This window comes from Halichoerus grypus, chromosome 9, assembly GCF_964656455.1.
Source record: "Halichoerus grypus chromosome 9, mHalGry1.hap1.1, whole genome shotgun sequence".
Lineage (NCBI taxonomy): Eukaryota > Metazoa > Chordata > Mammalia > Carnivora > Phocidae > Halichoerus > Halichoerus grypus.
The window spans coordinates 107,225,397-107,246,632 of record NC_135720.1 but is presented as its reverse complement, the minus strand read 5'-3'; the positions used below and the strand labels follow the sequence as shown (position 1 = coordinate 107,246,632).

The 21,236-nt window shown below is 53.7% G+C and overlaps 1 protein-coding gene across 6 annotated transcripts in view; it reads left to right on the top strand.

Annotated features, from left to right (window-relative positions):
- The window catches only part of FOXP4 (forkhead box P4), a 49,378-nt gene that overhangs the window by 4,113 nt on the left and 24,029 nt on the right, over positions 1–21,236 (top strand). For all 6 annotated transcript variants that reach the window (XM_036102150.2, XM_078055347.1, XM_078055345.1 and 3 more), the window contains exon 2: positions 14,516–14,750. In XM_036102150.2, coding sequence (XP_035958043.2) covers positions 14,532–14,750 — 219 coding nt within the window. In that variant the 5' untranslated portion in view covers positions 14,516–14,531. The remainder of the gene's footprint in view (positions 1–14,515; positions 14,751–21,236) is intronic.

Below are 21,236 nucleotides of genomic sequence, written 5' to 3'. Positions count from 1 at the left end.
TGGCACTTGGCAGTGCTGACCAAGGGGTGGTTTTTATTACTAGATTCCCAGCACTGCCAGGACACACGTTGGACTGAATACTGGAAATGCTTATGTTTTAACCTCCATTTCACGAGCTGGGGAAATGAAGCCCAGAGAGAAGAAGCAACTTGTCTGAGGTTACACAGCTAGTCAGTGGTAGAGCCGGGGCTAAAATGTGGGGCTCCTAACTCCCAGTACAACCAGTAGGGCTTGAGCCTCTGCTGTGGGGAAGGGAGAAAGGAGGGGATGGGAGGGCTTGTCAACTCCCCCCTCGCTCCTTTACAGACTCAGGCCTGGGCTGCCCCTCTGCCCTGAGGTGAGAAGGCTGTGTTTTTTCCTCCTGCCTTCCCTTTAAGGGAGGGTCTACGTTCAGAACCTGGCATTTCCCACCTGCACTTAACCCTGGAACAATGCAGTCATATGTTACCCACCGCCCCCCCCCACACCACCCTTTTAAGGTGCTCATGAAGACAAATAAAAATGCGAGGGATAATTCCCCAGAGTGTAGAGGAGGAAAATGGCTGGCACCACCTCCAGAAGGGAGACCTCTGGGGTTTGGAACCCTAACCTACACAGTCTTACGGAAGATAATTTTGGCCACCAGTCTTAGATCAATTCGGGACGTACCTGTGGATGGATCATCTCAAAGAAGAAAAAAAAAATACTTGACTTTGGCCTAAAGTTCCTGGCTTTTTCAGCATTGCCTCCCTGGATTCTCCATGGGAATGCACCCCTTCTTCACCCAGTCCCACCATGCTAGGATCACAGCAGGAACCCTTTACCAAGCCTTGTGGCTGCCCATGCAGTGGTCTCGTGAGATGGCATGGGGGGATGGGGCTTATGGAGCCTGGACTCAGGGCACACCTGCCTGAGCTAGAAATCCAGAGCTCCCAGCACAGAAAGCACACGAGTCAAAGTGTCCTGTGCCTTGAGGGGTCCATCCAGGCCTGGGCCTGACGGATGTCCTCCCTTCCCTTGATCCCCGTCCCAGGCCTACTCCTTTCCGGGTCTTTGCCAGGCTGTCCCTCACTCCAGTGCAGCCCCGCACCTTCTCCCCACCCTGGCCAGAGCCATGCAGCCTGTGCCTGGAATCCCAGTAGCTCTGCTGACCTCACAGGTCCCAATCCTCTGCCCAACTGGAGCCTCCAGAGCTGGGGCCTGAAGGCATTGGGCTCACTGGTGGTACTGGACAGAGGTAAATGGCATTTTCTCTGCCACTCCAAGCTGATTCCGATGGAACCTGACCTGGGCTACCATGCATATAGGGCAGGGGAACAAGATGGTGGGTTTTCCTCACACGGTAAGAGTGGAGTGTGTGGACTAGCGACCCTTTGGCGTTTGTTCGAGGTAGTCAGGGTCAGCAGGTGGAAGTTACCTAGAATTCTCACCGGCAGCAAAGGAGGGACAGAGGATGGCGACTTAAGGGCAGGGTGACTCACGGAATGGAGACCAGGAGGAGGACTGCTCTCCATTCCACAAACACTGTGGCATGCATACTGTGCAGTGGCAAACACGAGGGTTGAGGGGAAGAGGTTTAATAAGAGGTGACTCGATTGCCACTTGGAAAATCAGAAATGGAGCAAGCGCCGCAGGACTGATCTTTCAGATAGGGACTGGGGACTGGAAGCAGGGCTCTGGTCCTGATGCTCCCTGGGGTGGGGGGGGGTGGGCGACAGGATGCCTCTGCTGGCCTGGGAGAGCCCTCAGGAGGTCTGTGCTGTGTGAAGGGAAAACTGGGGGCTGGGTGGGCGAATGGGCTCCCATTCTGGGTTCCTCAACTGGATGAGCTCCCTCGGATGGGGTTCTGCAGCTCTGGAGCCCACACTTCCGGGAGACCCAGGCTGAAAGAAATTGGTCCCCAAAAGGGTAGCGGTGTACTTCCTCCTTTCCTTCAGGGGTTCCCTGGCCAGATGTGCATCCGCACCCTGCGAGGAGGGGCGTGCGCAGCTGGGGAGAATTTTGGGGAGAGATTGAATGACGGGATTTGCGGGAGACCCAGGGAGTGGCTGCAGCTGTAAGCGTTTAGGGAGCAAAGCGCTGAGCGTGGAGAAGCTCCCTATCTTCTCAAGGCTTCCGCATCACTGGATCGGGGCAGGAGGCGCTTGCGAAGGTCGGGTCTTGTTAAGGATGCAGAATTGGTCCACCTGGGAGAACCCCTCCTTTAGGAAACCTCCGGGTTTCCCCCCGGAGAGCCAGGGCTACTGGTCTTCCCTCCCAGCTCAGCGCACTTGCCCGGGGTTGCTCGCCTCGCCAGCATTTCCCCGAGCCTCCGCGAGCGCATCCGTGCAAGTTGCAGGAAGCCCCTTCATCTCTGAGCTCTGGGACGCAGCCCCGGGACCAGAGCACCGAGAAGGAGCCTGGGGCTCGGGACCCACTCTGCCCAGTGCCTGGGGGTCTAGGGAATATTGGAAGAGGGGACTGCTGGTCTTTTAGCCAGCGGGAGGGCCGCCTACTCCCCGCGTGCTGCGCTCCTCTCACTTGGGGATGACTTAGCACGTCTGGGTGGTAAACAAGGTCTGGATTCACTGACGAGGGTCACCCCTACGCATGCTGCTACCCACTTCCTAACCCCCTGTAAGACCTTAGGCATGGCCCACTTCTCTCTGGGCCTCGGTTTTCCTAGCTGCACAGCTGACTTGGGAACACCCGCAGTCTCTTCTCCCGGGCCTCCCCTGGCCGAAGCTGCGGGTTGGGCATCAGGCGAGAAGAGAAGCGGAAGGTCTCAGCGTGCTCCCCCTTTGTTCACCGCGGCCGGAGCCTCCTGCCTCCGTCGCTCCTTCCCGAAAGGGGCGCTGTGGAGTGCGGGGCAGGCGGCAGGCGGCCCAGGCAAGGTTCCTCCTTCTCAATTAGGCGGCGGAGCCTGATTAAAAGGGGGTGCTGCCCGCCCCCTCCTGCCCGATCTCCATCGACGAGATTTCCCTTCATCAGAATCTCACATCCTCCAGAAATTAATTTGATGCCTCTTGTTATCAATTAATTGAATCTCGTTGGGAGAGAGAGCTCAGCGAGGCGGGCGGCGGCTTGGCCCTTGTGCGTCGCTGTTCTGCCCTCCCCCTCATATCAGGACAACCTCACCCCCTCCCCATTTCTCTGTTTCTGCCTTGCCTTTAATTCCACTTATTTTCTAAAATAAAACCACCGCTGTGAACCCTTTTGCCCGGTTTGGCTCGGATGGGTACCCATCCATGGACGGGGCACTGCCTGGGATTCACCCTGAGCTGAGGAGGGGGGCGGGGCAGGGGTTCCTCTCCCCTGGGCCCTGTTCCATCCCTCCGAAAATCAACAGAACCTCACCCTTGGGGAATTTGGCCCTGACCCTGACCCTGTGTACTCCAGGGGCTGCTGGTGAGAAACTTGGAGAGGAGGCCTGGGGGAGGGAGGGCTAGGGACAGACTGCAAGGAGCCTCCCCCACTAGACACACACACCCTAGTTGGAGGAGGGGACACTGGAGGGCCAGGCTAGGGCCTGTCAGCCATCGGGATTTTGTCCTTGTGAAAGTTTCATCTTTTTTAGAAGAGGCAGTTAGGAGCTGTTGCCCTGCCGGGGCTGATCTGCTCAATGAAGGGAGAGAGGGCACAGATGTGTGGTACCTCCTAGCTGCCCAAGAGCTAAGTCAGGCATCCGCAGGAACAAGAAGGTAAATGAGAGAGGAAGGAGGAAGGTTCTAGAAGACATCCCAGTCTGGGAGGGGGTTGTGGCCAGTACAGGGTACAACTAAGTGGTCACCAGACCCCGACTGAGGGGCTGTGCCTTGCCATTTCACATACCTTCCCTTCCCTTGTCCTGATCCTCACAAAAGCCCTGGGAGATTCTCCAGGCGATGATCTGTATTATTCTCAATTGATGGGTGAGGGACCCAGGCCTGGAGAGGTAATGTAACTTGCCCGGGATCACACAGCTAACTGGAACCTGCTTCTCTGGAATGCTGGCCATAAGGGCTGAGGTCACAAGTTGACCAACTTCACCCCTTCAGAGTTTTGTTGACCCACACAAAGCTTATTACAAGGGTACATTTCACACAAATATCCCCACTTTGGCTTCTTTTGAAAACCCCAAACCCTGTCAACAATCAGCCTGAATTTCCGCGTGTGGTAAGGACAGACTGGGATTGAATGCCCCGCACTTCTCACCTGGCCTCCTAGGTGACCAGCCTAGCCCCTGAGGGCATTTTGGGTAGTAATTCTGTCTTGGAGATTTCACCTGTCCTCAGTATTCTCCAAGGAAGAGCTGGGGAAAGCAGGGTGGTCTGAGAGAATCTGCGAGGTCTTTACTAGAGCTCAGAGAAGACCTTTAAGGACACCCTGACCCCAGTCGAATTCCCACACAACTGTTTGAAACTGATAGTGGGGGATAATTTTCCTGTTTTTTGACCACGGAGGGGACTATAGGGTCTTGTGTCTCCAGGAACCCGTTCTAACCTGAAAGCAGCCCATCCCTGCCCAGGTGAGCCCCTCTGTGAAAGTCATCATCACCCTCTTACCTATCCCCCAAACTTATGTATTTTTTGTGGGGGAGGGGAGAGACTTTCTCCCAAGAATGAAACCTCAGGTGGCGACGAGAGAAGAACTGGGCATAAGTCACCTTTCTGGAACTTATTTTGGAACAGAGAAAGATGGGGAAGGATGCTGAATCTTGCGTATTCGGATGTGGATGTGTTCTGGACGCCCCTTGAGTTGGTACCCGAGATCCCTGTAAATGCCACACCTGAACATCATCAGGGGAAAAAGAGAGACGGCCCAGGGCCGGTCAGGGGCAGGTTGGGTGTGAAGCAGTCGGGGGCCCCAGGAAGGGCCAGACCCAGTGGTCTGTCCCAGGCTGGCTGGAGCCCCTCCTTTGCTCACGGGAGCCCCCTGGTGCCAAGGGCACTACCAGAACCAGGCTCCAGATGGCCACTCAGGCCCTGGATGAGTCGCCCCCACCCCTTAACCAGCGGGGGGGCCCCCCCATGTAAGACGTCACTATTTAATTAGCCATCTCTGATTAACCAAACTTGGCATTCGGCTTCTCTTGCCCTCATCTTTCCCAGCTCCGAATCAATGGCTTTGATATGCTAATTAGGGAGTAATTTAATTTCAAAAGGCCGCAATTAACAAGGGTGTTGTGGACATGCTGTAGTTAAGCGGAGTAATCTAATTTGCATTAGTAACAAGCAGGGACTAATTAGAAGCTTAATTAGACACTTAGATGGCTCTTATGTTTACTTTCTTAATGAGATGGAGTGGGATCTTTGGTTCTCTTTCTTTTTTCTTTCTTTCTTTTTTTTTATTGTTAATTCTTCCTCTTGGTATGGTTCTAGGAAGGAGTGTTGAGGGAGGCCACCTTGCTAGAGCCTGGTGGGAGCATTTCAGGGCCAGGGCCGGTAGAAAGTACACTGGGCGAGGGGGTGTGGGTAGTGGTGAGGAAAGGTTCAGATTCCAGGGAGATTCCAAAGTGACCGCCCTCCAGGCCTTGCCACCTCTGAGGTGGGGTTCAGGAGAAGAGCACTGATTTGGGAGTCAGAAGAGCTGTAGGGTTTCAGTTGGGCTCAGCCTCCTAGCAGCCAGGTGACCTTGTCAAGTCAGTAGGCATCTTCAAAGTGTGGTTCCTTCTTCATCTGTCAAAGGAATTCCAGGTTGTGTGCAGAAGAGGGGAGGGGACAGGGCATGGGAAAGGGCTTTCAAGGACTCTGTGAGTGGGATGGCTGTTATTAAAATAAAATATAGTCACAAATTTCTGTGCCCAGGCTTCCCTTCCTTGGGACTCCTGACTCAGCTTAGAAGTCACCTCCCACCAGAAGAGCCTTCCCAGAGTATCCCCGTTCCCTCTAGGCACCCATAGCCAGCGCCCCAGTGTCAATTTAACGTAACATTTGTAAAGCTGTGTGTCGTATAGAGCGGAGGTTCTCAATCCTGGCTGCAATTGACGTTTAAGTGTTTTGTTGTTTTTTTTTTTTTTTTCTGAGAGAACACTCAAGTGGGAGGAAGGGCAGAGGCAGAAGGAGAAGCAGACTCCCTACTGAGCAGGGAGCCTGATGCAGGGCTGGAGCCCAGGACCCTGGGATCGTGACCTGAGATGAAGGCAGACACTTAACCGACTGAGCCACCCAGGCATCCCCTGCATTTGAAGTTTAGAATGGGCAAGATTTTTAAAATTATCCATGCCTGGGTCCTACTCCCCAGAGTCCAATTTGATGCCGGGTGCAGCCTAGGTATTGGGTATTTTTCTTAACGCTGTGTTTGCCTGGGTGTCTCTCTTTCTCTTCTAATGTGTAAGCCCCCCAAAAGCAAGGGCTGTGTTTTGTTCCCTCCATCTGCCCAGATCCCAGTACCTACTGTGTTCAGTATTAGTTGCAGGCAGAGGGCCACCAGCCGGCTGTGTGCCCTGTAAACTCACCCAAGTGTTGCTTTTTGAATGCCTTATGCAGGATCTGAGAATCTTCTGGAAACAGACCTGAGGAGAATGGAGGGAAAATGCTAAAAAGGTGAGGGGGCTTGTGAGTCCTCCAGGATATGGGTGCATTGCCAAAGGGAGGATAAAATTGGTACAAATTTCATGGATGTCAATTAGGGAATAAATGTATTAACAGCCTTAAAAATGCACAGTTCCACCTAAACATGTATCGTAAGCAAATAGTTAGAAAGGTCGAGTATTCTGTTCGCGTAAGGGTGTTTATTGCAGCGTCCTAGAAAAAAAAAAATAGGTAATAGTCTGGATGTCCAACTCTAGGGGATTGGCTAAATAAATTCTGGAACATGCAGCCCATTCGAGCAACTATGTGACCACTAAAAACTGTTGCTTAAAATATTTGATGTCATGTGGAAATGGTTATGATAGTAAGTGGTGAGTGGAAAAATAGGAAAATTCAAACCATGTACAGATTATGACCCCAGTTTCACTTTTTAAATGTTTATATGCCAAAGAGAGTGAAAATGAACTGACTAGAAGGGGTGGATCCCAAAAGGCTAGCTCTCTGGGTGGCACAATTACGGGTACAGCTTTTTTCTTTATACTTTTTTTTTCCTCTTCAAAATTTTCTACCGAGGTGTCTGTTACTTTTAAGATTAAAAAATAAAGTTATTTGAAACTTGGGAGAGAACTTGAAGCAGCACAGGATGGTGGTTCACCTTCCAAGTCAGAGGCTTGTTGCCACCTTTTATTTATTTATTTTTAAAGATTTTATTTGAGAGAGCACGTGTGTGCATGTGCAGCGAGAGAGCAGGAGCAGGGGGAGGGGCAGAGGGAGAAGCAGGCTCCCCGCTGAGCAGGGAGCCCGATGCTATGCGGGCTTGATCTCAGAACCCCAAGATCATGACCTGAGCCGAAGGGAGATGCTTCACCGACTGAGCCACCCAGGCGCCCTTGCTGCCACCTTTTAGAGAGGCAGGTCCTCACCCTGCCATTTGAACTAAGTTCCTCAGGCCCTGAAGTTTTGTGCTGAGAGGTCTTGAATGGCCCCTAACATTGGGGCCTATGGCTGCTAGTGTGTCATTTAGGGAGAATCTTGGGCAGAAATTGGAGTACAGAGGGAAGCCTAGGGTCCCCGCCTCTGACCCACACAAAGGAGAGTCCCAAAGTACGGGACGACGTGGGCTTGGAGAGGGATTAAGCTTTTTCTGGAACTCAAGAGAGCCCCATCTTCTTGGGGAAAGACACTGTTGGCCTAATCAGAAAGCCAGATGGCGACGTGACTCACATCCTGCTCTGGTTTGGGGACCCATTTTGGAGCTACAGAGACATTCTAACCCATGGGCCCTGCCTCACTTTCCTCAAATGCTGAACCCAGGGCTGTGATAAGGGGATAGGATCCTAAACCCTAGCCCACTCAGAGTTGAGTTGTAACAGGACTTTCTGGGCCCCCATAATTATAGCCTTCTCTGAGTGGCTTCTTCATGTAGTGGATTTTATTTGCTATCACAGCAACCCTGAAAGGAAGATTTATTGGTATTAGCCCCAAATGACAAATAAGGACACTTAGGCTCAGACTGGTGACCTCACTGCTCAGTGCTCTCCATACAAAGATAATAAGAGACCAGAAATTGGTCAGCAGGTAGGATGGCAAATGAGTGGCTCGCTAAGGAGGGCCAAGGCCAGAAGTGGCTACTGCCCGAACCCTCGCCTCTTCTGGCAGCCTGAGCCCGTAGGCCTTTGGGGCCTGAGCTGAATGAGGGAAGGGGATCCCCAGGCCTTTGCCTGATGGATTGGGAAGCATTCTTCGGTTACTTGTAATGTCAGTGCTTATTGCTTTGAAAAGCCCTCTGCTTTATGTCCCTGACACAAGTAAGATCTGATAGCAGGACAGCTAGAAAGATAGGGAAAGAAAATAGGAAATATAAGGCGTCTTCATGCTCTATGTGGTACCCAAGTCTTTTTATGGAATCTAGCAGTGTGTCCATTTCAAAGACTTTTTTAGCTCTGGAAAAGTCTGAAACTGGCAACCTCTCTTACAAAGTAAGGGCCCTTGCCTATGCTGTTTCCCCTGCATTCAGTGTATACTTCACCTGGCCAACACCTACTCACCTTTCATTTCTGAGCATAAATGCCATTTCCAAGAAAAGAAGGCCTTCCCTGCACTCCCCCCCCGCCCCTGTTTAAGTTAGAGTCCCCTCTTTCTTCCCTGTACTCACATTTGATGGAACCTACTTTATGTGAGCTTATCTATATATTTGTGTCCTTATTTATCATCTGCCTCCCCTCATGGGAACCATGAGCTCCAGCAGAGCAGGGCCTGTGCCCTGTTCTGCTCAGGTCTGCATACACAGAGCCTGGCACACTGTAGATGCTTAAGTATCTGGGGAACCAGTGAATAGATGAAGGGTCATTGCTAGTGCTGTACGCTCTTGGCCATCCACTGGAGGAGAGAAAAGAATGACTTCGTTCATGGCCAAAACTCTACTAGTGGCTAAATTTTCAAAAAGACAAATGCCAGATTTACCCAGTAAAAAGGGGTAGGGGCGAATAGGATCCCCATTATTACAAATTACCCTCAAAGCATCTAGGGCACTGCTGCACTGGTTTGTTTAAGATTTGGAAACCTGCAGAGGGCAGGGACCAGATTCCAGTGTCCTGCAAGATAGATTCTCAGAGTTTGTCTTTTTTTTTTTCCTTTTTTCTTTTTTTCCTCTCTTTTTTTTTTTTTTTTTTTTTTTTTTAAGTAAGCTCTATACCCATCGTGGGGCTTGAACTCACCACCCCGAGATCACGAGTTGCATGCTCTACCAACCAAGCCAGTCAGGCACCGCTCCCCACCTCCCTGTCAGTGTTTGTCTTAATCAGGCACTGAATCCATGTTGAATGAAAAATGGCCTTGGAGATGGATTGTCTCATTTTGCCCACCAGGCAGCTCGTAAAGTCAGTGGTCATCACTAGGGAGACCTGTGGTCTTGGACGAGCAGCACCAACATCACTTGGGAACTTTTTAGAAATGAGGATTCTCAGGGGCACTCCAGACCTATTGAATTAGAAACTCTGGGCCTGGGGCCCAGCAGTCTGTGTTCTGACAAGCCCTCCAAGGGCATTCTGATGCATTCAAGTTTGAGATCGTCTGGCTTAAAGTTTTGGCCCATTTCGTTCTTCCTTCCTACTACCCCGCGATATATTTTAAGAAGCTTCATCTGTCTTTTATTGTAGTCGGCTTCCTGATCTTTCTTGGAAGTCGACAGGGGTATACACTGTAAATAGATGGCTACATCTAGTCTAGTTTCCCCCATTATACAGAGGAGAAAAGGGGGTAATGAACTTGGTTGGCCCAAGTCCCCCAGCAAGTTGGTGATAGACCAGGGGCCACATGCCAGGTTTCCCGACTTCCAGGCTCAGGCTCTCAGCTCTCTCCCTGACTAGATTGTGGGTTTGTGGAGGGCTGGAAACTGTGACTACTTGTTTCAACTCAAACCACCACCATTGCTGCGGGTACGGGTTACCTGTGGCCACGCCCCCACGGCCTTGCTCTGGTTAGAGCTGGGGGTGCAGCACTGTCCAGCTGCGGCGCGTGCACGTGTGCGCTGGGGGCTACCCCGCCCCTTCCCCCCTCCCTCGCGGGTAAACTCCGGGCATCCATCAGTCTGTTAATTGCACTAATTAGAGATCGCGGAGGTGTTAATTGGAAAACCCTGGTATTGTGCCTGTTTGGGGAAGAAAACGTCAATAAAAATTAATTGATGAGTTGGCAGGGCGGGCGGCGCGGGTTCACGGCGAGGCGCAGGGTGTCGTGGCAAATGTTACGGCTCAGATTAAGCGATTGTTAATTAAAAGCTACGGTAATTAATACTCCCTGCACCATATGTGCCCGCGGAAAAGGCACAGAGGTTTCTCCGCGTGTGAGGCTCTCGGCCCCTCTTCCTCTCACCCAAAACACCCTAGTCCTTGGGTTCTCCTTTTAGCCCCAAGGTGGGTAGAACCCGTCACTTCCGGCCTGGGAGGGGACCAAGCAGACCAGGAAAGTTACAAGGAGGCGTCCCCTGTGGCATGCCCGCCAGGGTTCTTCGAAGGGCCAGGAGCCTCAGGGGAAGTGGGTGCCCCCAGCGGCCCGCAGCCTCCCCCAGAGCGGAAGAGGAGGCTGCGGCTTTGACCCAGCTTCCTTCCTTTCTTCTGAAGGCGTCTGCGGGAGCTTCGGGGCCTAGCCCAAGGCTCTGAGGTGCCCTGGCTCCCGGCCAGGGGTTCCCTGAGAGATGGGAGACTGGGGACCTGCCTAAAGGCGGGACTAGAGCCCCGGAGAGAAATCCTAGACCACCTAAAACAATTCGGCCTCAGTCACTTGCCCCTGTCCCCAACACGTGGTAGAAGAGGGGCCAGGGAAGGCTGGGGTGGGTGTGGGATGAGGGCCTCAATTTTAGCGAATCCTAGAAAGACCTAATTGCCCCCTCCTGACGTGCTGTATGAAGGAAGACCAACCGGGTGACTTGGGCAAGGGGCAGTGACTTGCCCAAGGTCACACAGCTGGGCCTTGAAACCAGATGGTCTCCTTCCCCGAGCTCTCCTCTTCTGCAGGAGTGTGTGGAGGGGGGGGGCAGGAGTGAAGGGAGGAGGGGTCTCTTGGAGGGTGCCCCCCCACCCCAGTCCCAGAGGAGGCAGCTCAGGTCCACATTAGGTGGAGCCCTTTGGCAAGGGACCACAGCCGTGACTCAGATGGGCCCTTGGTGGCTCCCACCGGCCACTAGAATGCTGTGGCTTCATATGCACATGCTTGGACTAGGGAGTTTTACTCCTGGAGCTTTCCAACTCAGAAAAGACCTCCAGGACCACCTCTCCATGTAGAAATGGGGAAACTGAGGCCCGAAGGAGGAAGGCAATGGATTCACAGCTGGTTGTGTCTGAGCTCAGGCCCCTGCCTTCTCCTAGCCAGGGTCCAGGTTCTCAGGGTACTGCTATCAAGGCCTGCCTCCAGCACTCCACCCCGGGCCCGGCTGCCCTGGCCCCCAGAGCCTGAGCACCCACAGGGCAGAGAACACCCCAGTGCTATCGCAACACCCAGGGGAGAGATGGGCAGGAGGCGTGAGGCTGCTGGTATGCTCATCCTCAGAGGGCAGTTGTCCCAGGGCAGAGAAGGTGAGGGTGTGGAGATGCCTGGGACCACGTGCAGGTTTGGATGCGTGTTGGGGGGCGGGTGGGAGCGAGGAAGGAGGTGAAAGCCCCAGGAGAGGGCAGAGCATGCCACATGGGAATTAATGCCATTCATACACCCTGCGGAAATGACTTTTCAAATGCATATAATCTCAAGCATGCAAATGAGAGGCTTGCTTCACCCTGTTTAATATGAATGATCGGCCCTTGAATAGCTATTATTACACACCACATTGCAGCAATTATGTTGTTCACTGGGTGTCTCTCTGTACCCCCCCATAAAAAGACAGAAAAGAAAGGGACACCTCTGTTTGCAGCCTCCTTCCTTTCTTCTCCCTTTTTCCAAACTTGCTGTCTGATCTACAACTTTATGGTGTGTGTGTGAGTGTTGGAAGGGGGACACCGTCCCTTACCTCAGGGAAGTAACTGCTGGGTTCTCTTTCCTTTCTCCGGTGCACACACACATACCCCTGAGGCTCTGGTCTTTGTGCCCCTGGGGCCCAGGAGTTCTCAGATCTCAGAGAAGCTAGACTTGGAATCAAGGCAGGCAGCTGCTCTCCACCCCCAGCAGGGCCAGGGTTGGGGGAGAGGGAGCAGAGTGGGCCCCTGCTGTCTCCCCATCCCCCTTATGTGTAGCTGGGGCCCCGGCCTGAGTGGGGGAAGGTGCTCTGTAGGCTGCTGGCAGGGATCAGGGTGGGTGGCTCAGAGGAGGGGGTTGGGGCCCTGTGCTCTGACGGGTGGAGGATGGCGCCCACCCCATCCATCATTTGGCAGCCACTGGCCCTTGGGCTGACACGGCCATTAAGGCCTGGGCCCAAGTGCTCAATCTCTTCCGAACCATCGCCCCCAACCTCACCCTCGCCCTGGCCCACCTCCTCTCAGAACTCAGGAGTGGGAGCGGCAGCTGGGGGACAAGCCCTTGGAAACACACAGAAACGCACAAACACGGGACACCCTAGCAGCATAGGGTTGCCCAGGGAGCCACACAGATCAAGCCATTAGGACAAAGACACCTGGGGTCACAGATGGAGAGGGGCACAGGAGCACACGTGACCGGTGGGCTGCCCATGGACCCTTAACACCTCTCTGTCCCCTTTACAAGCTCCCAGGCCCTCACACTCCTCCCAACTCTGCTTCCAGCAGGGACAAAAACAGCAAGTGGCACAGCCAAGGGAGGGAAGAGAGTTCTTCCAGAGTGAAGGGAGAGAATTTCCGGGCACGAGGGAGATGCTCTTGGGAGCGGCCACCTTGGGGAGGGAACTAGGGAAATAATCCAGTCTCTCCCAGCAGCTCTCTGATCTGCTCATCAACTGCCTCTTGGGAGACCCTGCAATCCTGGGTCTGCCTAGGCCAAAAGGGGATCAAGAAGGGAAGAACGAATGAACACTGGCTGGCTTCCGTAGGTCCCTCGATCTCTGTGTGATCTGGGCCAAGTCTTGGGCCTCTCGGAGCCTCAGAGTCTTCACCCTTACGAATAGGGCAGGTGGAGAAGGGGTAGATTGGAGCTTACGTGATGCAAGGTGGTTTTACATGTGCTGTTTTATTTACTCGTCACAGGATTCCAAGAGGCTAAGATTAACTGCTTCTACAGACAAGGAAACTAAAGTTTAGGGAAGGTGGTTGGTTTTTTTTAAGTTAATTTATTTAAGTAATCTCTGTACCCAACATGAGGCTCATACTCACTACCCTGAGATCAAAAGTCACATGCTCTTCTGACTGAACCAGCCAGGCGCCCTGAGGTTTAGGGAGTTTAAGACACATGTCAAAGATCAGTGGTGGGTACCAACCAGGTCCCTTTTGACTGCAGTCCATGTTCCTCTCAAGGGGCTCTGGCTTTGGGGATAGCTGGGGACTGGGGACACTCCAGACTTGGAGAGCAGCCCTGTATACACACACCCCACAACTGCACCCCCGCATAGCAGATGTTGGAACCTCCTTGAGTGGTAGAAGGAAGCTCAGGCCTTCTCCTGGCTACCTTTGACCGTTCTAAACATACCCTCTCTTTCTGGGAATGTTTCCACCACTGGAGGAGCAGCTGGGGGAGGGAGGGAGGGCACAGGATTCAGGCCTTGACTCTTTGCCCTGAACTCTCTGGACCCTCAGTTTTTCCATCTGTAAAATCAGGATGATAATGACTACCTCGCACCATCCTTATGAGAAGGCATCATGGTAATTATAGAAACAGTAAATATTATGGAGTGTCTGCTTTTGGCCAGGTGCTGGGCTGAGGGCTTTAGAATGGCAGGGTGGAGAAGTGGGACCATTGGCTGCCTTGACTGGCAGCTCCAGGCCCAGCTGAGGGGCTCCCAGTAGGTGCTGAGCAAAGGGCAACCACATTTGTGGAACGAATGTGGATTAGAGCCTTTCTGGGTCCTAGGGAAGGAGACCCTATAAGGAGGCCCTGCCCTGGGGGAAGTCTCTATCTATGGGGAACACACACACAGGTCATTACTGGTGGGGGTGGGGCTCAGCAATATGGTTGGTCCCAGTGAATAGCTCCTCTGCGATTCGATATCCTAGCAGGTTGATAGCCTAGCCGGACCCTAGCTTCCCCAGCGCCCTAGCCTGGAGGGAGAGGCCAACACGGGTTTCCCGCCCCACCCTCCCCAGGGGCAGGGGTGAAGATATCACCTCCTCCCCTTCCCTGCCAAGGTCCCCTGGAAGTCCAGGAAATGTGGGGGAGGACCTGCCCCTTCCCCCCAGCCTAGGGAGAGGATGACATTGGGAGGGGGCCCACACCCCAAGAGGGGTCCCAGGAGCCGCTTCCAGGAAGTTGAGGAGGAAGAGATACCCTAAGACGGGATTGGGGGGAGCATGGGGGTGTTAAGCGGTGGTGGTGTGTTGTTTGGTGGTTGAGGGGCTTTTTGTTGGTGGGGGGGGGCTTCGGTGGCTGCTCCGGGGAGACCGCGTCCAGACTTGAGCCTCAGCCCCTCCCCCATGTCTCTCCTCCCCCTCCAGGTCCCGCTAGAGCGACATGATGGTGGAATCCGCCTCGGAGACAATCAGGTCGGCTCCCTCTGGTCAGAACGGCGTGGGCAGCATTTCTGGGCAGGCGGATGGCGGCGGCGGCGGCGGCGGCGGGGCCGGGGCGGCGGGCGCTGGCGGCGGCGGCGCGGGCCGGGACTCGGCGGCCGGAGCAGACAGCAACGGCGAGATGAGCCCCGCGGAGCTGCTGCACTTCCAGCAGCAACAGGTAGGAGCAGGCGCCCCTCCCCAGCATCCCGGAGGAGGAGGGGGGCGGCCGGGCGTCGTCCCACTCTCTTCCTGGCAACGCGGGGCACAGGCTTCCTGCCAAGCAGCCTCACTTTTAACCCTCTTGAAAAGGTCCAGCCTCCAGGGACCCCCTCTGCGCCCTCCCATTCCAGTGGCCACCTAAGGGGGGCGGGGAGCCGTGCTCCCAGGAGAGAGAAGTGGGACCCAGGAGGCCCAGAGGTCGGGGAGCTTGGAACAGTCTCAGAAATGCCCACAAAAAGAGACACCCCGGGCAGTAGGCTTGAGCGTGTGTGTCTGGGGTGGGTGGTGGCCTGGGCTCTCCTCCTGCACGCTGGCTAAATTAACAGGGTTGCGACAGGGAGACCACTCTCTAGGGTGCATGTTCTTTGGAGGAAGGGGCCGTGTATACAGGGGTATCTTCACTTTATTTGTATTGTAAAATATTCCCCACCGCCATCTCTGCCTGGGCCCCTAATCCAAGCTGTGAAGAAATTAAACTTCTAGGCACCAGAGTCCAAAGCAGCTAGGAAAAGGCCAAGAGCAGGAGGTGATGACAGGCCTCCATTTTTAGGGGTCAGACTGGGAATCCCTGTCTGCCTCTTCCTTCTCTTTTCTCCCCTCCATCATTCCACCCTAAGCTGCAGAGTTCCGGAGTTCAAGACCAGCCGCTGAAGTTTGAGAGGCCCTGGGGTGGGGAGCCTGGTTGGGTGATGACAGAGCAGGGGCCCCAGGTTCTGGCCCCACGGCCCCACCCCTGGAAAAAGGGAGAATCATGCTTGACAAGTTCAGGAGAACCGGCCCAGCCAGCCCTGGCCTTGGGATTCTCCTCCTCTTATTTGACTGCTCTCCACGCTCGCTGGTGGCACTACCCCTTGGGGGCTGTTCTGAGAATGCGGAACAGTCAGGTCCTGCATGCATCCCCACGCACGCCCCCACCCCTGCCTCAAATGCACACAGATGTGTATACCCGTCTTGCCCTCATGTTCTCTCCCAGGCTCACCCTGGGGCTCCTCCCCTGATCTATAGCCCCTTATAGGGCCCTTTCCCACCACACTCTGCAGAGCGGGAGGTCAGACTCGGAGCAGCAGCGTCCGAAGCCCAGCGCCCTGCCCGGAGTTGGTCAGCCACCACCAACACAGAAACTGAACCAACCCGGGTTAAGTCTCAGCCAGCCCCTTAACCAGCAGTGCAACCTTGGCCAAGTCCTGGAGCCTCCCTGAGCCTTGGCCTCCTCGATTCCTAAAGTATGGGCTTTTTAGGATCAGGTGCAATTTGAGCGTGAAGTCTCTTCACACACCGAATGGCCCATGTGGATGCTGACAGAATTGAGGACTTTAGAAATCACTTCCTCTTACGGACTGTGGAGACCTGTCACCTTTCCCTGGGGAGATAGCCCTTGGGAGTTTGCTGGCATCGCCCAAGCCTTCCCAATAGGCAGGATCTCTGGGGAAGAGACCCACAGAGTTTGTGACATCTACCGGGGACAGAAGGTCAAAGGGCCAAATTCTACCCTTTATGAAAATAATAACAAGACACACCCCACCAGAAGTCTCCAAGGCCACCCGTTTTTTATAACCACCTCTTCCCTTCCCCCACCTCTGTGCATACAGGGCTAGGAAAGATTTTGAATGTGGTGGGGGATGGGACGGGGTGGGGAGAACTACTGACACTGGAAAGTGTCTTTTAAACAATTCAACTGCAGAGTGAACATAGATGTCTGTATAACTGGGAGATGTGTGGGGTGGGGAGAGGCAGAACTTTCTGTACTGATCGGGTGTCTTCACTCTGCATTGCACACAAGCCATGTTTTGCCATCTATATTCCACATTCTAGTTATTCCTGTTTGTTTTGGGGAATATCCCAAAGGCCTGGAAAATCCTATATCTGTTTCACAAATAAACTGGGGTGGAGATTTGGAGGCAGGCGGAGGGCTGTCTTACCCATTTGGGCTCACTCTAGGCCTGGTGCCTGGAGCCAAGGAAAATATTTGAGATTTAAAAAAGGTCCTGTTGGCTCCGAACTATGAAAGAACCCCGCAAAATTAAAATGATAAGTTTTTCAATTAACAGGAAAGTCTGTGGCCTGTCCTTCCAGCCCCAGTCTATGAGCCAGGCTTTGGGGGAAAGCTTCAGGGGTAACATTTTCCAGTACCCTCAATGACAAATGTTCCTTACTATTTGCGGGGTAGATTAACTGTAGAAAAGAAAGCCTGGCCCGGTGGGTTCCTCCTTCCTCCCCTCAGGCCCAATCAGAAAGTCCTTCGAGGACAAACAAGCAAATAACCTTGTCTCAGTTTGGTGCTTTGGGTCTTTCTCATACACGGGTCACTTAATCACCTGGCCAGCCCTGGGAAGTGGGTGTTATTATTCCCATTCTGCAGATGAGGGGTCACTGACTGGGTTTGGTGACCTCAGGTGTCCCGGTTCCTGGACTGGAGCTCAGCACAGCCTTGTTTTGGTCACTACCCTCCCTTGTCACACAGTTCCCTGTGGGTAATGGAGGGAGTGAGGCCTGGAACGTAGTAGGTGCTAAATAAACGTTCACTGGTGAGTGTGGGAGAGCACTCCATTCCCAGCCCTAAAAGCCCTTAGACAAACGAAAGCAGTGGAAAGCAACACTGTCCGCAGGCCCTACGTCGCCACTCTAGAGGAGGGAGGTTGGGGGCAGGTGTGCGGGCTGTGCACTGCTCCCATTCCTCCTCCTTGGGCCTCCAAGCCCCTCTCCCTCTTTCCGTCCGTCTGCTGGTCTCTGTCCCTCCACTCTGGGTAAACAAGCCCTGGAAATGCAGGCTTGGCCTTTGGGAGTAATGAGTTGACAGAGAGGAGGGAGATAAACAGGGCAAGTCAGAAGTCAGACCAGTGACAGGACTTGAGGCTGAAACAAACAGTGCCGAAGAGGGAGGCTGCATCACTTTGGAACAAGAGCAAGCACCCGTTTCCATGCAACAGCAGGCCGGGAGCTTGTTCAAACAGAGGCTGGGGGTGGGGGTGGGGGGTGACATGGCTTGGCAGCCAGGCCCCGTCTGACTAGAGAGAGGGTCCCCAGCTGGCTGCCCCCTCAGCAGCCAAGACCCCGTGCTTCTGGCTCCCTCCTCTCAAGCCCCTGATTGCTGAGTGGCAGAGCCCCACTGCCTCCACGCTGTCCTTCGGGCTTTCACCAGGTCTCCAGTCTCACCCCTTTACGGGAAAAGAAGGCTTACGGTGCAGTAGGCCTTGGAGCGTGCATTCATTCAGCAAACATGCACCGAACCTTATTTACACCGGGCTCCCCGTAGGCCAGCTGGGGTTGATGATCCCCAGCTGCTATTAAAGAATACCCTGGACCCAGCAGACATGCCGGCTACCCACCCATCCCCTTCCTTCACCGAGCAAAGTCTCCTTCCTCATTGCTCCTTCCTCCCCTGTTTTCCCTCTGATGGGTTTTTTCTTTGAAGGTTGGCCTCGCATTTTATCCTAATCTGATTTCACCTGGATGAAATGTCCCCCCCCCGGGGGGGGGGTTCCCTAGGGACTGCGCAGAAACCCTTTGGGCTCTGATGGGGAGCAGTGAGGGCCGGGACGAGTGTGGGAGGTGGCGGGCCTAGAGCGGCCTGGGGGACAGGGCTTGGCCGCTCTGGCCCAGGAGAGCCAGTCTTGGGGCCAGAGGGCTGGGCCAGGCCGGATGGGGGCTAGCAGGGCTGCTGGCGGCCACAATGAAAGGCGTCCTGGGCCTCCAGAGCCTGCACTTCCATTGTCCTCAGGTTTCGGGGGTGACAGGTCAGGGAGGGTCACAGGAGGGTTGCCTAGCGTCTGGGCACTCCCACCGCAGTTGCTGTGACAACCGGGGCCAAATCCCATCCTGTTCACATCCTGTGAGGACATTCAAAGGGGTTGGGGGGCTCTGCACATTAATGGGCTTTTAACTCACCCCCTCTAAGAGATGGGGGGATGTCAGGGCATGGAGGAAAAGAAGAATGGAAGACATTTTTGTTTTCCTCCCGTGTCTGGCCCTCCTCTGCCCAAGCTACTTAGGGGGATGGGGTGGGAAGGGGAGGCTTCTGGGGTGAATTAGCACACACACCCCCACCTCACACACACTGTCAACAGTGGTCTTTGGTCCTCAGGTCAGGGGCTCGTTTCTCCTTGGGACTCATGCCCCCAGACTCTACTCTTCCTCTCTGGTCTCACACCTTCTGGACTCTTCCCTTTTCTTTCAGTAGGGTGCGGCCCTCCCCAGGAGGTGCTGGGGACCTGGAGGGGAAGGGGGCCTAAAACCCAGCTGTGCACCCCGGCTCTGAGTCTCCCACCCACGTGGGCCTGCCTGTATCAGTGCGTTGCTGGTTTTCATTTTAATGGTTCTAATTTGAGAATGCGCCGATGTCATTTTTACGAGGTTGGTGTAAAAAAAATTTACAGCCTTTCCAAAAAGCTTTTTTTTTTTTTTGCAAGGGAAAAAGGTGTAGAATCACTTTGGGGGTTTTATGGTCTCCTCTCCCCCATCCTCCTTGCCCCCCTTTTCTGTGTCATTTCATTTTTTATGTGTCTGCTGGAGGACAGCCTAACTAGTCGAGAACTTGGATCTCCCCAGGTCAGTACCTTTAGTGGTTGGGGCCACTGACCTCTGATCCTTCTCCCTGGGCCCCTTCCCTCCACTCTCAGGCCTCAGAGGAGTTGCATTTCAAGCAGTGGACGGAGAAGTGTTTCCTGTTTAATTCAAAACAACAAGTCCTTATTAGGCACCTGCTGTTTACTAGCTGTGGGTTAGGTGTCTACCCTCAGAGATTAATTATATCACTGCCTGCTTAAAATCCTCCAGCAATTCTTTCTTAAGGAGAGAATGAAAACCCTTGTCCCTGTGTGATCTGGCTCCTGCTCGCCTCTGGGACTTCCTCCCAGGCTACTCAGCTTAGCCACTCTGGCCTTGGTGGTTCATAATGCTCCAAGCTTAGTCCCACCTCAGGGCCCTTGCACCAGCTCTTTTGTCCACCGTGAATACTGTCCCCTGAAAGAGTTCCCTCCTCACCCTAAATGTCTCCTCAGAGAGGCCTTCCCTGGCCCCACAACTTAAGTAGGCAGCCAGCCGTCCTCCGGGTAACGCTTGGTGTAACGCTAACCACCATCTCTTCTTAGCCTGCTTGTCTTTGTTTTCGTGTCTGGTTCATCCCGTTAGAACTTGATCCCTGTTAAAGCAAACACTCAGCGTCCCCAGAGGCTAGGATGGTGCAAGTGCCCTGTGGGGCTTCACAAATCCTCGCTGCATTATTGATAAATGAATAGGGAGTCACACTATGGCTGTGGGTAAGGGGGGGGCGGGGACAGGTGATGGGCTTTCCTGGGGCTCTTTTCAGGTTTGGGATAGGCTAACCACCACCTCCCCAATTGCCCTCCTGTGCCCCTTCCCCTAAATCTAGCCAGGCCCAGTTGAAATTAATTATCAAGACAATTTCTATCTCATTTGCCAAAATTAGCTAGATGCAGACAAAAGAAGTTTGGATTTCGTTTTGGCTGCCCCTCCCCACAGTCCAAATTAAGCCAGAATTTGCCAGAAGGTCTTCCATCTTGCCCGGCCGCTCACGGCTCCTCTTCCCTGCACAGAGCCCATGTCATCAGGCCCAGGGGATTCAGCTTCTGCCTCTGCTACTGTGTGACTTTGGGCGGGTCACTGTCCCTCTCTGTATCATTTCCACATCTATGAAGTGAACTAAAGCTACGTTTCACAAACCATTTAGCTTAAGATCCACCCGAAGAGATACATTTTACTTGGAGCCCTAACACACGGTTTCATGAAACAATGCTTATGCTTACCTAATAACTCTGATGCTTTCTTTTGTGTGTGTGTGTGTTCCTATTTTTTTGACCCACTAAATTGCTATTGTTACCCACCATTAGATCATGACCAGCAATTTAGAAAACACAAGACTAGATGCCCTCCAACACTTCCAGCTCACCAGGTCTTTGGGATTCTGCCGCTCCTTTTCAGAGTTCAGCCCTTTCAAGCTCAAGTCTCTGAGCACCACATCCCCGCCCTTGCAATCCTCAGCCTGCAGAAAGGACCAGTAAACAGCCCTGCACCTGGCCTCCATCAAGAGGATGCCGGTCCCTCCCCCCGAATTCTCAGAGACAGAAATGAGGGTGTGGTCTCATCCTGCCAACCACGAGAGACCCTCCTGCTCCAAGACTTGTTTTTCTTTTCATAGCAGCCCCTGTTGCCCTCCAAGCTCTGGCTTCATTCCCCTCCATCCCGCCCTCCCTGGATGCCATCCGTTATAAGCCATTTGTTCCTAATTGTGGAGATCCTGCTAATGACTTCTGAATGGACGAGGGGGGGAGGAGAGTTCGCCTTCATTAGCAAGACAGTTCTTGGGCTGGAGGGGGAGAGGCGGGGGGGAGGGTTTGATGAGCGTGTCCTGCCAGGTGGCACTGGACAAAACTGGGAGCTGCCAGGGAAGGTGGCAGATTAATAGTAAAGAAAAAGTTGGTGTCCATTC